General features: G+C 39.4%; 1 protein-coding gene across 2 annotated transcripts in view; it reads right to left on the bottom strand.

Moving 5' to 3' along the window:
• The window catches only part of RELN (reelin), a 279,986-nt gene that overhangs the window by 77,523 nt on the left and 189,196 nt on the right, over window positions 1-13,267 (bottom strand). For both annotated transcript variants that reach the window (XM_064656747.1, XM_064656748.1), the window contains exons 21-22: window positions 7,772-7,964; window positions 5,114-5,226 (exon numbers count right to left, since the gene is read on the bottom strand). In XM_064656747.1, the coding sequence (XP_064512817.1) occupies window positions 5,114-5,226; window positions 7,772-7,964 (306 nt within the window). The remainder of the gene's footprint in view (window positions 1-5,113; window positions 5,227-7,771; window positions 7,965-13,267) is intronic.

The following is a 13,267-nucleotide window of genomic DNA, read 5'->3' as shown; positions in this document are numbered from 1 at the left end:
ATTTAAGATAAAAATCCCTTTCCCCACCCCCAATAATTTATGTGGAATAAGGCTTATTAAAATGAATATTGTAAAGGTGGCCGAGCCACCTGCTCGCATGTATGGAAGCAAAAAAACAGATAGAGCCGGCCTGGGTGGCTGAAGTGGACACTGTGGCAGAGCAGTCAGCCATTCAGATGGCCTTTCAGTCACATACCAGAAGTTTAATACACGCGTGCAGAAATTTTTAATATACCAGTTTTGAATTGCTTTAAAAAAAACAAGTGAAGGTGCCCAAAGGCTTGATTTTTAATGGAAATGATCCTTGTTGTCTGTTCTAAGTATCTGTGTTTGATATCACAAATACTGTAAGCATTTTTACAGCACACAGAGTTAATCTGCAGGGGCAGATATGCTGATTAAATAATCCCTCAGGATATAATGTATTGATGGATTACATTAGAAGAGCTATGAATTATACATTAAAAGTGCACAATGCCAGTAATCTGCACACGAAGAGCTTCCTAGGCTTGTGTAGGCACAACGGACAGTCAATATTCACCACAATTATTTACTGTTTATTTTTTGAGTGCTCTGAAGTCAGCACATCACCTCAGTGGTGAGGTTCGTGTTCACTACAGAGTTTCAATGGCACCACAGAGAGCCCTGACAGAGGTTTTAGGCTCTGGAAAGAGCAGTAAAAACTGGTGCTAACTCTAATGTGTGCTGAGGAAATAACAATACTGATACAGAAGAATGGTATTAAAGCAGGAAAACACACACACCCATGAACTCCCAGCACAATAAAATTGTGTCATGTTGTTTTCCCAAGTAACAGAAGGGAGAGCATTGTAGTTGGGCATCTCTGGCTTTCATCAGGGATGGTGTATGGGTAGAGGTGGGGTGTGAGACCCTGCACCCTAGAGTTATTTACAGCAAAGTGGAAGAAATGTACAGTGTTACACACCATGGAAGTTTCATGGTGCCCAACAAATGGTGGTGTCCCCTAAACAGCTCCTGGTGTTGCATGATGTGGCATTGATGGCATTGACTCTGCCTCTCACTGGCAGCTGCCGGGTGCAAATGACCCTTCAGGGCGGCTTTGCAGCTGCACCACGGCTGGTTTTGGGGCACAAAGCTCACACCCAACCTACACAAACAGCGGGGAGAGCCCAGCCCTGTGTAATGACAGAGAACACCTCTGTGCCCAGTGGAGCACCACACCTGAGGCCCCACTGAGAAGATCCCTGTGCAGCTCCACTTTGGGGCTGTTCCCAGGGCTCAGCCTGCACCGCGAGGCACAGAGCTCACACCAGAGCCCACAGCCCCTTCTGGGGCTTGTGTGGGTTTCACCTGACCAAAGTGTTTCTCTGGAGAGTCTCACTGTACCATTTCTGATGCAGGGGACTGCCCCTGCCAGGTGCAGAGCACAGGGCCACACGCTGCCGGGGTATCTCCATCTTCCTCCTCAGACTCCTGATGTTGGCTGCACGTCAAGCCAAGGGTGTGCTCTGCTCCACTTGTGACTTAGAAGTTCCCCCAGATAAATGCAGCGATTGCAGGAGGTTTGTTTCTACCATTTAAGGGGAGGGGAGGAAGGCAGGAGGCTCATTACTGCCTGGAGATGAACATGTGGCCGAAACGGAGGTGTGGCGATGGGGGATGGTCCCCGGGGAGCCACATCACAGCGGGCAGGGGTTATTTTTATCTGCAGACAGCGAGCTCTCCCCTGGGGACAGCTTTGCCACTGCGGGAATTCCGTGGTCCCCGAGCTGCTGCCAGGGGTCCCGCGGGAAGCGATGCCACCGTCACAGGGCTGCGGGCAGCGAGAGCTGTCACAGATCCGGATTCCTCCCTGGGTGAGGGATAATGTGTGTTAGGCTGAATTGGCAATCGTGAAAGCAACGCTGCTGAAAAGCCAGTCCTGCTTACTGTTTTTGAAAGCTTTCCAAGGCTGCTCTGCACCTCAAGGTAACAACAGCTTAAGAGAATTATGCTGTTAAAAATGGTAATCAACAATTTAAAAAAAGCCATGTTAATTAAGAAAAGAGAATAAGGAGATCAGTGTCAGCTGCATTCTCAGTGATAAAATACTGGTTTTCTGGACAATCACCATTTGGACATCTATTGAAATGGGAAGTGCAGCACAAGTAAAATAAACCTCCCTAGTTCCTCATATTGTTTTCTTTTTTTTCTTTATGCTACTGGAAGGCAATCTGGCTTTCTGACGACATTATATCTAAGTCAGGTTGATGTCAAATAAAAGTCATTGTTGCTGTGTGACATTTTACATAAGCACAAGGAAATCATGTCCCAGAAGTACTGATGTTCTTTCTGTTATAAAATTTTTCAGATATGTGAGTTAAAATAAAATCATTGCCTTCCCTCCTGATATTAAAAGCCCTAATGATCTAATGCAAATTTGTGGCTGATAAAATTATATTTGCTACCTTCTGAGTTACCATAATTACATTTACCCAATTATCCTGAAGCTCTCATTCAGTCATTAGGTGTTGATTTGTTTATGAAGTCAGCAACTGACAGCTGCTTGTATCTCATTAAGGCCTGTTCATATGTAAATGCCTCCCATAAAACTGAAATTAATTTTCATCAGTGTTAGAAATGTTCAGTTCAAGTACAATACAATTTCAGTAAGCAGGTGCATACATTTCACTTCTTCAATACAAGTCTCACTCTTGCAACAGATTTCCCAATATCCCAAATCTCAGATAACACAGGGACCTTGCAAAATCATGCTTGACAGATGCAGAACATCTGCAGATGTGCAGAAATACCAGCACACCCAGAAAGTTTTACAAGAGAAATAGGTGCTGTTAAGGAACAATTTTCCAGCTGCATCAGCACAGTGCCACAGCCTGACACTACCCATGCACCCAAGGTGCAAACCTTCAGTAAGAGCTGTGCATGAAGGGATAAAATCTCCAGCAACCGTAGCAGGGCTGAGCAGGGGTGTGAGGACAATTGAGGCTACCAAGGGCCAGAGCAAGGCTAACGAGTCATTCCTGAATCCTCGCTTAGGTGGTTTATTTCCCTGTGCAGTAAGCACAGGGCAGGGTGTGTATGTTGCAACCTTTGTCTTGAGGGGTTGAGACAAAAGGAAGTTCTCCAAAGCACCCTTGCTCTCACCCCAGTTTCGGGAAGGCAGCAAACCTGGCTCTACCCCTCTGCACTGTTCTTCCTGGCCATTACTAAGATTTTGCCCATGGGTGGTTTTTGCAGTGGAATACAAGTGGGAAAGGGATAGGGGAGGGAGGGAGGACATCCCAAAGAAGATCCCTGTGGAGCATGTTCACTACCAGCCACCTGGTAGGATGCCCTCTGTGTGGCTGGGCTGGCAGTGAAGGGCACACATTAAATGTTCAACAGGAATGCCCAGGTTTTGGAAAGGCAGAAACTTACTCTCTGCTGGTAAGCGTGCTTTTAAAATGCATAAAAAATCCCCTCCCAATCTCAATCCAAAAGAACTACTGAGCCCTCAGCCTGTTCCTTGCCAGTGGAAAGGAGAGTTAAAAAGAGGGGAAAGTGGCTGAGATGCATCTGGTGTGCTGGATTGATTTCGGTGAGGAACATGCAGCCAATCTTCCTCTTCATCCCAATAAAGCCATAGCACAACACAACACAGAAAATGTGTTCTATGAAAAGCAAAGAAATGTTCAGTGGTAATTTGTACCTTAATTACAAACAAAACTCTGGTAAAAGACAGGAATCCCTTCAGATAAAAGATTGTGCAAAGAGTGTGAAATATTTATGATTTGTGCACAGCATAAAACAGGAACCCAGCTATTACTCCATCATGATTTCTCCCCATAGTCTCCTAAATTAAAAATAAATTGTTTGCTTCTGTCACCTCATATGCTGAGAAAAATGAGTAGATCCTAAAGAAGAAAAGGCCCATAACATTGGTATTACCATCAAATACAGAATGTATAATAATAACTTTGAGTACAGTATATATATCTTATAAATAAATTTAAGAATAACAGCCTGCTTTAGAGTGTAACCTGAAAAATTGTAGACACTCTTTTTACTCCTAAGTGCCTATGTGAACCACAGATTTTGCAGCTGGTAGAACATAATGGCATGTAAGATTCAGCACATTATAATCTAACTACAAAGCACTTAATCATAGACTTACTTGTGCTATTTGGTATTATCTGATCTGATATGTTTTAAGGATTTTATATTTGCCATTTATATTTTGCCTGTAAATAGGAAATTCTGAATATTGGTTGTACAGTAAAAATGGCCAGTGTGTTGAAAGAAGGTATCGTTGTGGTGTGACTGATGGAAATAGGTTGTGTGGAGGCCGTGGAGAGTGCAAAAAATAATGATGAAGGATGGGGAAATACAATGATAACTTAATCTGAGCAAGCTCTCATTGCAATTGCTGTGATGGATTCAGGTCAAGCATAAGTAAAATGTAACTCTAATTGGAATAATTAAATTCTCAAATGAAGGAAGCCCTGAAGATTATCGGGATTTATGACAACTTTTTATTTGTATATTATAATAAAGACTTTAAAATAAACAATGAAAGAAACCACGTAGTTAAAAAATAAAAATTTTAGGGCAGGCAAATGTAGTTTAATTAAAATAAGATGATTAGTGTAAGGCTTTCTCATAATTTCTGTTGCTGTTTTTTGCAGAAAAGAATGTTATTTTTTAAGACATGCTATAAAAAGAAACAAAAGTTAAAAAATTCCCAGAAATGAATCATTAGTTATTGTTTATAGAAGGCTTTGGTCTGAAGATGTAAACAATAAGGAATGTGCAAAATAAAAACTAACAATCCAAATAAAGCCTTCCTCCAATGGGGCATTTATAGACAAGAACCACTATTTTTGAAAAGGTCTGAACTTTATTAGAAGAGTCAGAGTATGTATTAAAAACAATCCTAAACAATAGTTTCTGTTGACTTTCCCAACATTTCACTCTCTAATTATGTAAGGAATGCATTTTTATGTTAAATACCTGCAACTGGGTCAGCTCTGGCACCCCACCTACTGGCCTGAGTATGACCTACAGAGAACTTGTTCTTTGTCATAGCAATTTAAAAGCAGATGAATTATCTACACCCCAAAAAAAATTTTAAAGAGAAGAAATAAATGCTCACCAAGTCTTCTGTGGTAAAAGAACAGTGATTCTCCTCCACTGAGTAAATTCACTAGAGTGGTAAATACTTGCTGATGTAAACTCCTGACAGCTTGGCATACTGGGAAGACATTCCTTAAAGTAAAACATTTCAAAACCAGATTTAATGTTAGGGAATAATCGGGAGCAGAAAGAAAGGTTAAATATTCAACAGAAATAGGAGCTTGTCTGGGCCCAGATGTTGGAGTGAAAGACCCAGAAGCAGAAAAATCCTGGCATGATGCAGAGAAATTTCTCAGACAACCAGTAGTACAATTAAGGATGGAAAAAAGCCATACAAGTCTTTAAAGAGTTTAGCATTAGTGACTAGTAATGTTTTGCTTTCCTCCATGAGGGTGTGTAGCTCATTTTTTTTTTACTATTTTCACCCCATCCTCTAGCATGGACTATGAAGGAAGCCGACAAGACCACTACAGAATAAGTCTATGAAAGTGACCTCCAGACTCCAGAACATTATACCAGTCATTTTGGAGACCTATTTGTGAGCCCTTGCCTGGGCATGCTGGCTGTGCCCACATTCTCCATCTGCAGGGGGGAGCAGGAACAGACAGAGCCACAGCAGAGCACTTGAGTTGGATTCCTAGTGAGGTCTGTTCCCCAAACTTTCTTTTTTCTACTCAGAAAATATGATCATTATCACATCTTTTTAATATTAAACATAAATGAAGTTTATTATCCCAGCTTCTTACTGTTTTCTAGAATTGCCCTTCCCATGTTACTTCATTTACTTCATTTTTTTCTGCTATAGTTCATTCATTTATATATACATTGCCAGAATAGCACCCAAAACTTTTGTGTTATGGTTTTGATGAGGTATTAATAACGTGCTTGAAAGTTATTACCAACCTGCATGATCCTGTTCTAGGTACCCACTCAGAGAGTTCCTTCTGCCACTCACTGCCACTGCACAGCTTCTCCTGACCACATGCCCAAGATGCCATCCCCACATGCCCAAGAGTCTTTTGCTGTTCACTGCTGTGCTCACCCCCATGAGGGTATCAGGTAAGAAGGGGGCCTTAGGGACAGACACCTGCTTATGCAAGTAGCCCACTTTGGCTGCTCTGAAACTAATATTAAAGCAGTGATTCTCTACAGCAGTAATGGCAATTAAGAATATTTATATAGTTAAATTATACACTAATAGTTATGTATTAAATATGATCAAGGGCAGAATATATTATTTTACAGAGATGTTTATTGCTCAAATATCTTAGAGTATTAAATGAAGATCTGAGACCTTATTCTGTTTTGCTGGGACTTCCTTTTAGTAGATTTTCTAAAGGCTTAATTTCCTTTCCAGCAATTTTCAAACAGTTTTCATTGATTCATCTCCCCTAAAAGATCTTACAAAACAGGGTCTGATCAGTGCTTGTGAAGCAAACAAAACTTTCAAACATTTTAATTAATTAGTGTTTTGTTTATTTGCCAGATTATGTCCTTGAAATATACTACAAATAGTCTTTTATCACAGCAATATGGGTGGTGTGAGAAAAACGATTTCGCTGCAAGTTCTTCTCTCTGAACTCAGCTTCATTCAGCGAGGAAAGGAGCACTAAAATCTGAAGGCAACTGATCTTCCACTGGTGGCAAGCACAAACTCCAAACACCCACCACTAGGAGTTATTCTTGGACACCATGGTGATGCCATGTATAAAAGACACTAACAGCATTTGAAATACAGAATTTATAGCTTTCCTCTGAATTTAGTTTAAGGTAAGAAATCATGATTTAGATTTGCAAAGTGTAAAAACTCATTTACTGCCATTTCTCTATTCTGCCCACCAAAGTAAATGTGCCAAATACAACATGGCTAAGGGTAACTGGGCAAAGCTCACAGAAGATGTGGAACGTGACATACAAATCCTTCTGTGAGCCTGGAGAGCAGGCAGTGAAAACACACTAGGACAAGTTCCCTGACACCCTCTGAACCCGCTCAGAGGCAGCCAAAGGACCTTGGTTAGTTCACCCTGAGGCCAGGGAAAGTCCAGCTTTTGATCTAAGAGGGGAAACAAAAGCACAAAGCATGGCCAAATTCGCTACTCACATTTGTGCTGAGACAGGGCTGAGCCACACAGGGAAATAGCAGCCAACACTGCTATTTGCACTTCCAGCAGAGTGGGGGAAACAGCCGGTCATTATGGCCCCGGACTGTGTTTGAACCAGGGATGGGAGATGAAAGTCTCTACATTACAATCCCCTGAAGGAATGCGCCTTCCATTTACGAAATGGCTGCGCACAAGGGCAGAAAGAATTTCTGTCCATTTAAATTCCAGGAAACAGTACATGCATTTTGCTCAGAAAAACAAAGCAATAGCACAGGAAAGATCTCAGCCATTACCCTGTAGCTTTGTCTAACTGTGCCCCAGCTCTTTTCTCAACCTTGATCCATTTCTGTCACAATTTTGTATTTCAGGCTTTCAGATACTTTTCTTCCAAATATTATGAAGAACAGTTTAAATACGTCTAATAGTAATTTTGACTGATTCCAAGCGAGAATTTCTTTATTGAAAGGTGATAAAGGAAAAAACATCTTTCTCTGTTCAATGCCAGAAGTGTTATTTCAGATGATCTTTGTATATGCAGAGTTTATGGAAGACAAAGTCCTCGCTGCCAGCCTCACCTCCTGAACAAGATGCCATGTGAGGCCATGGTTGGTGGAGTACTCCAGTTTCACCTGGTTGTCCATATGAGGAGTGAATGCCTCACCGCAGCCCATCACCAAGTTGAACTGTATCATATATGAAGCTCCAATCTGCATAGACTGGGTCTCCACGTAGCGCATGCTAGAAGCTAACTTTGAGTCTCCTGTAAAACTGAGAGATGTAAGGAAAGAGTCAGGATCTGTCCCCAAAATATTTCAAACAGGAACATTATGAGTGGATTTGGGTTAAATATGGTGATGCTTCTGTCTTTGCTTTGTAGATCGGCACATAGGATGAGACCAGGCACAGAAGAATCTGTTGGTACTTCTGCAAATTACCAGGAAGGCCTTGATGTATCCCAGAATGCAAAACACTGAATTATTCTGTTAGTTCTTACTATATGCTCTTTGTATTAAGGATCAAGTTAGGATCAAGAAAGAGCAACATCAGTTAAAAACAACATAAAGAAAGTTCATTCCCCAGGAGTGTCCATTGCCTAAGGTCATGCCACAGTAAGAGCTGTAATGTCATTCCAATACTGGACAGTAAAGATACACCGCATCTAGTTTAAAATATTCCTATTACATAGACTTTTCATTCCAATGATTTTTCAAGTGATCCTACATGCCATGCATTCCCTGATTTGTCTGTGTTTCAGAATTAATATCTTCTATCCTCAGCTTCTTTTCTGTAGGAGGTACTGATATAAGAGTTATGTTATCCAGTGGATTGGAGAACAATAGTAATGTTTGGAATACACATGCACACATACATGTTACAAGGTACCCAGTTATCACATATACAGTAACACAGTATATAGTCTGAAATTACAAGGTTATTTCATTTTAAAGGCAGGGTTTTCTTCTATGTACTTTTCAAAAGAAAAACAAACAACCCAAATCAAAACCCCAAGTGCAAGACAGGTATAGGGAGGAAGTTACAACAACTTAAACTTTGAATCTGGCACACTAGGCTTTAAAACAGGGCATTTTAAGGAAAGTTTACTTAGAATGAAAATTGCCTCTCTCTCCTTAGTTTGAGATGTTTATTTAGTGTCTTCAGAAGTACTGTTGTCCTTTAAGCTTCAAAAGTTTCTAAGGCTATTCTTAAATGTGAACAATTTAGGATAGGGATTGGCTCTTTATAAAGAAAATCACTGCAAATCATCATGCAAAAATGAAAAAGCTAAATTCAGAACAGTGGTGATGAAGAGAATAATCTAGTTCAGAGTTGCTCTTATGACTGAATAAGCTAAAGTTTATCTCCTTAAATAAGAAATCATAATCTTTAAATACAGTACAATAGAAGATATTAGCTTCTACTCCTGTAAAATTCAAGGTCATGACGAAGTGGGTGTGAGGATAAGTCAGAGTCACTTAACACTCTTTTAAATTAATTCACTGTCCCACACCATTTTCTACAGAGTCCTTTCCAGAGAGAGCACTTAAGCCATGAATGTCAGCATCCTGCCTTAAAGCTTTAGAAGAAACTGCTGAAAGCTGACATTAGTTTTGTCATTATCAAATTGCTGTTACTTGGCACAAGTGGAGATGCAGGCTGCTTTCTACCCTCTGATGTTACTCTCTGTAACTTAATTTCCTAAAGGATGATCCAAGTCATGACACCATATGAAACTACCCCGTCTTTGTTGATCAGCACCTTGAACGGACTGCGGATGGACACTCCCTTCACTGCTAGGGCACTGTCATGCACAACTGGACCAGCAGGCAGGCAGTGAGATGTCTTGGAAAACTGTGTCTGAACTGCTTGCTCTTTCAGTTGATGTTGTCAGTGTTTTTAAGTTGAGCAGAGGATATAATGTACACTCACCAGTGGTCCAGCTGACAACCTATGGTTTGTGGCTTCATGGTTAGAACTGAATGCATCTCGGAAGAATTTGTGTGGATAATGCCTGAATTTATTTTTCTTCCAAACTTTACCTTGTACTTTTCAAAATGACAAAGATCCACAAATTTAAAAGTTAAAGCTGATTTGGTCTGACATGGTTTTAATTTCTACAAAGCAGCTTGAAATTTCATGGCTGATATGGGAAAACACAGTTTTACTGAAGCTCTCTTGGGAAATCTGTGCCAATACAAGCAGGCTCTTCAGGTATCAGTCAGCCGTGTGCAGTGTAATCAGCTGAAAGTTACATGTAACAATGCTCTGGAAAATGATTTGGCATTGCACAATAAACCCCGGCACAACACAACACAACACAGTTACCTAAAGCTCATCTGAACAGAGTAAAGGAGTTGAAACTAAACAGTTTGATGAAGCATCTGCCCAGAAGCTATCTTCCCAAAGTAATAGAAGAGAAGTGAAGGACTGGTACTCAGCATAGGTGCAAAGAATTAAATGTTACATTTTTCCCTTGTCTTCAGAAAAATTCCCTCTATTCAATATTACTAGTGTAAAATGAGAAAAACCCCTTAAACTCTAATCTTTTCTTTCTGGTGGCATTCAGGTCATTATGAAAACATTTTAAGTTCAGTATTCATTTTAATTTAATAACTTAGCCACTGGATATTGTACATAGTATACTAAGCAAACAGGGTTAAAAAGTCAAACCAGCTCTTTAAAATGGATATGAAAGAAATGTAAAAAAGGAAGCTAGTGTTGAGATGAAGACAAACTGTGATACTCTATAAGAAGCTCTTTCAAGGGGAGGAAATCACATTATGGGTTTACAAAGTCCTTTATCAACCACCAATTGCCTTCAGCTGAACATGAGTAGCATTAAAGGTAGAGGCTCCACCTTACTTGCCACTTCTTTGCTCTCCAGATCTCTCATGTACATGGTTAGGGGTATGCTCTTCTCCTGGAATACCAAATATTTTCTTTGTTCTGGGAGCCACACAGCTGGAATACATTTCCAGATTTTGTAAAAGATGAAGTAATGTCCCTGGCGTAACAATAATTAACAAAAAAATCTTCAGAAATGAGAATGCAGAGGCTTCATTTTTGTATAAATATGTTGCTGCGAGTTGGTTTCTGGCACGTATATAATTAGACCTGCAGAGGCACAGGAGCACAATACCCATAGGTGCCCTCAGAACAATCACTCTCCCTCAAAGCACTGCCAGCTAATTGGTACTTCTGGGAATGGTATCACAGTCAATGTCAGCCAACCTGCATTGCTCCAAACTTCTCTGAGATCCCCAGAGTTACCATATTTTCAAGGCCGGTACTTTTAGGAATACTGAGAAGCCACACGGATGCTTGTTTTATAAAGCTGCATTGACCGAAAATATTGACATGTTGGCCAAACGCTTGCACCAGCCTGAGCTTTGCCTCCATCAAAGTCAGGAGATATTTGTGACTTTTTAAATCACATCATACCTACTTTCCTAAATAATTTCTAAATGTATTAACTTAATTAATAGAATTAAGTTGATTACCTGAAATTTTCTGCTTATTACAGAGTAACAATTGGTCTAAAAGACAGAACATGTTAAACACAGGTAAACTATCAAGCTGATGTAAGACCACTGACTCGCTACATAAAGATAGTTCATGACGTGGTAGGTTTAGTCTTCCTGCAAACTTCTCCAGGGACAGTTGGACTCTCTATTCTTCAATACATTGAGTTAAATCATAATGTCATAATCTGACTAAAGACATTTATTAACTAACAGCTTGGTTAATTTTGGTAAATCTGCTTATAACAGCTTGGCTATTTTATTCATGTCCTGATGAATATATATATATATATGTATATATAATCTTGCTGGAATATGAGCATTTTGTGGAAGTGATGCATTAACATCATCAAACACTTCATTTTAAAGGGGTTCTGGAGTTCTTTCAGTATAACCAATATGCTTGTTATACTAAAGTCCAAGATCCAATCTGAAACCAAATGTTGACAATGACAATCAAATAAAGTGACTGTTCCGGACATAGACCATCACAAGCACTCAAAAATCACCTTTGCTCAAAACACATGTATATCAACAAACCTCTGCTATTTTAAATGAAGCCAGATATGGAAAAGAACAAGCTGCCTCTTAAAAAAAAAAAATAAAATCCCTCTCCTCAGTTTTCTCCAGTTTTAAGGATAAATGTTTCAGGTTTACAGATTCTGAAGCAGAAATGGAGGCCTAACAGACAATCAAAGGCAATTCAGCGAAAATGGGCCTGGGGATGACACCCTGTAAAATGATTTATAGCATATTTCCCATACTTGTACTAATGAAAAAGCTGTTGTCAGACTTTTCTCAAGAGGATGGTGTCAGTGCTACTGCATGCTCTGCTCATAGAAACTCATGAGTTAGAAAATGAGAACCAAATGGACTCACAGCTGGGAAAAACCAGCAATAATTAATTTAACTAGCAACCATTTGTAGAGACTTTGTGTAAGTTTAAAAATTTCCCTTGAGAGAAACAAGGTCAGTGAAGGATAGAGTTCCTGTCTTCCAGTGATAATGAAAAATACTTATATATAAATACTAAGGAAATATTGAGAAGGCCTTGATTCTTTGATGCATGGAAAGTTCAACATTTCTACTATGCCTGAGCACTACAGATCTTAGTCAATAAATGGGAGGGAGAATTTAGCTCAACGTTTATTATTTTGATTCTAATTTACATTCATAAGAGGAAAATAGAGTAACCTCTGCTATCTTAAATAACCTACCCTCCTCCTCAAGATAAGCTGGTCTTTTTAAAAGAAGAGAGGGAAAACAATGTCATTAAAGGGCTTTCATTCCAACTCTTTGATGAGGAAGATGCAGTTTGAGCCCTAACATGTTGTTTCATTTTAATGAGCAGTGAGTACTTTCCTTGTCCTTATTAAAGTGGTTAATGGTGCTTCTACTGCCTCATTATCAGCGCTAGAACACATTCGGTGATGTTCCTACTGCTAAACCAACTCCTTTTAGTTTGACAGATGATCAGAAAGTCAAATCAGATTGCTCAGAGATACTTGTTAATAAAATTCCAACAGTGTTTCTCTGAGTGTCCACGGGGACACTAAAATTATTTATATTTTCTTGAGGTTTTCCATAATTACTGTGATTGTACTTTCTCCAAAGAAATAAATCTATGCCAATTAAAACTATACTGGGTTTATAGGTTGATCAAACTAGCATGAAACTGTTATTTGGTTTGAATCAAAACACAGATTTTAAATTGAACTTCCTTTGTATTAATTCCAAATGTTACACTTGTGTGCTCCAGAATTTTATATTTGGGAAGCATGTTAATGTTTTACTAAAAACGCTTATTTTAATGCAGTACTAACAATTTTTTTCTTTGTTTTTCCTTTCTTTTTCTTTTCTTGCCTTTATTTTCTTTGGGGTAGGTGATGTTTCCTTACTTTTGTTTCTAAATACACAGCATATTTTAGGCCTAATTGCAATATGTCATAACGCTGATCACAGTGTAAATGACTAAATGGATATATTACTAGACAAAATAACTACAAATGGCTAATGTTATTCTGCCCACATTTTGCTGCCTTTCCTATCTGG

The sequence above is a fragment of the Pseudopipra pipra genome, chromosome 5 (assembly GCF_036250125.1).
Source record: "Pseudopipra pipra isolate bDixPip1 chromosome 5, bDixPip1.hap1, whole genome shotgun sequence".
Lineage (NCBI taxonomy): Eukaryota > Metazoa > Chordata > Aves > Passeriformes > Pipridae > Pseudopipra > Pseudopipra pipra.
This window is presented reverse-complemented; position numbering and strand designations above follow the sequence as displayed.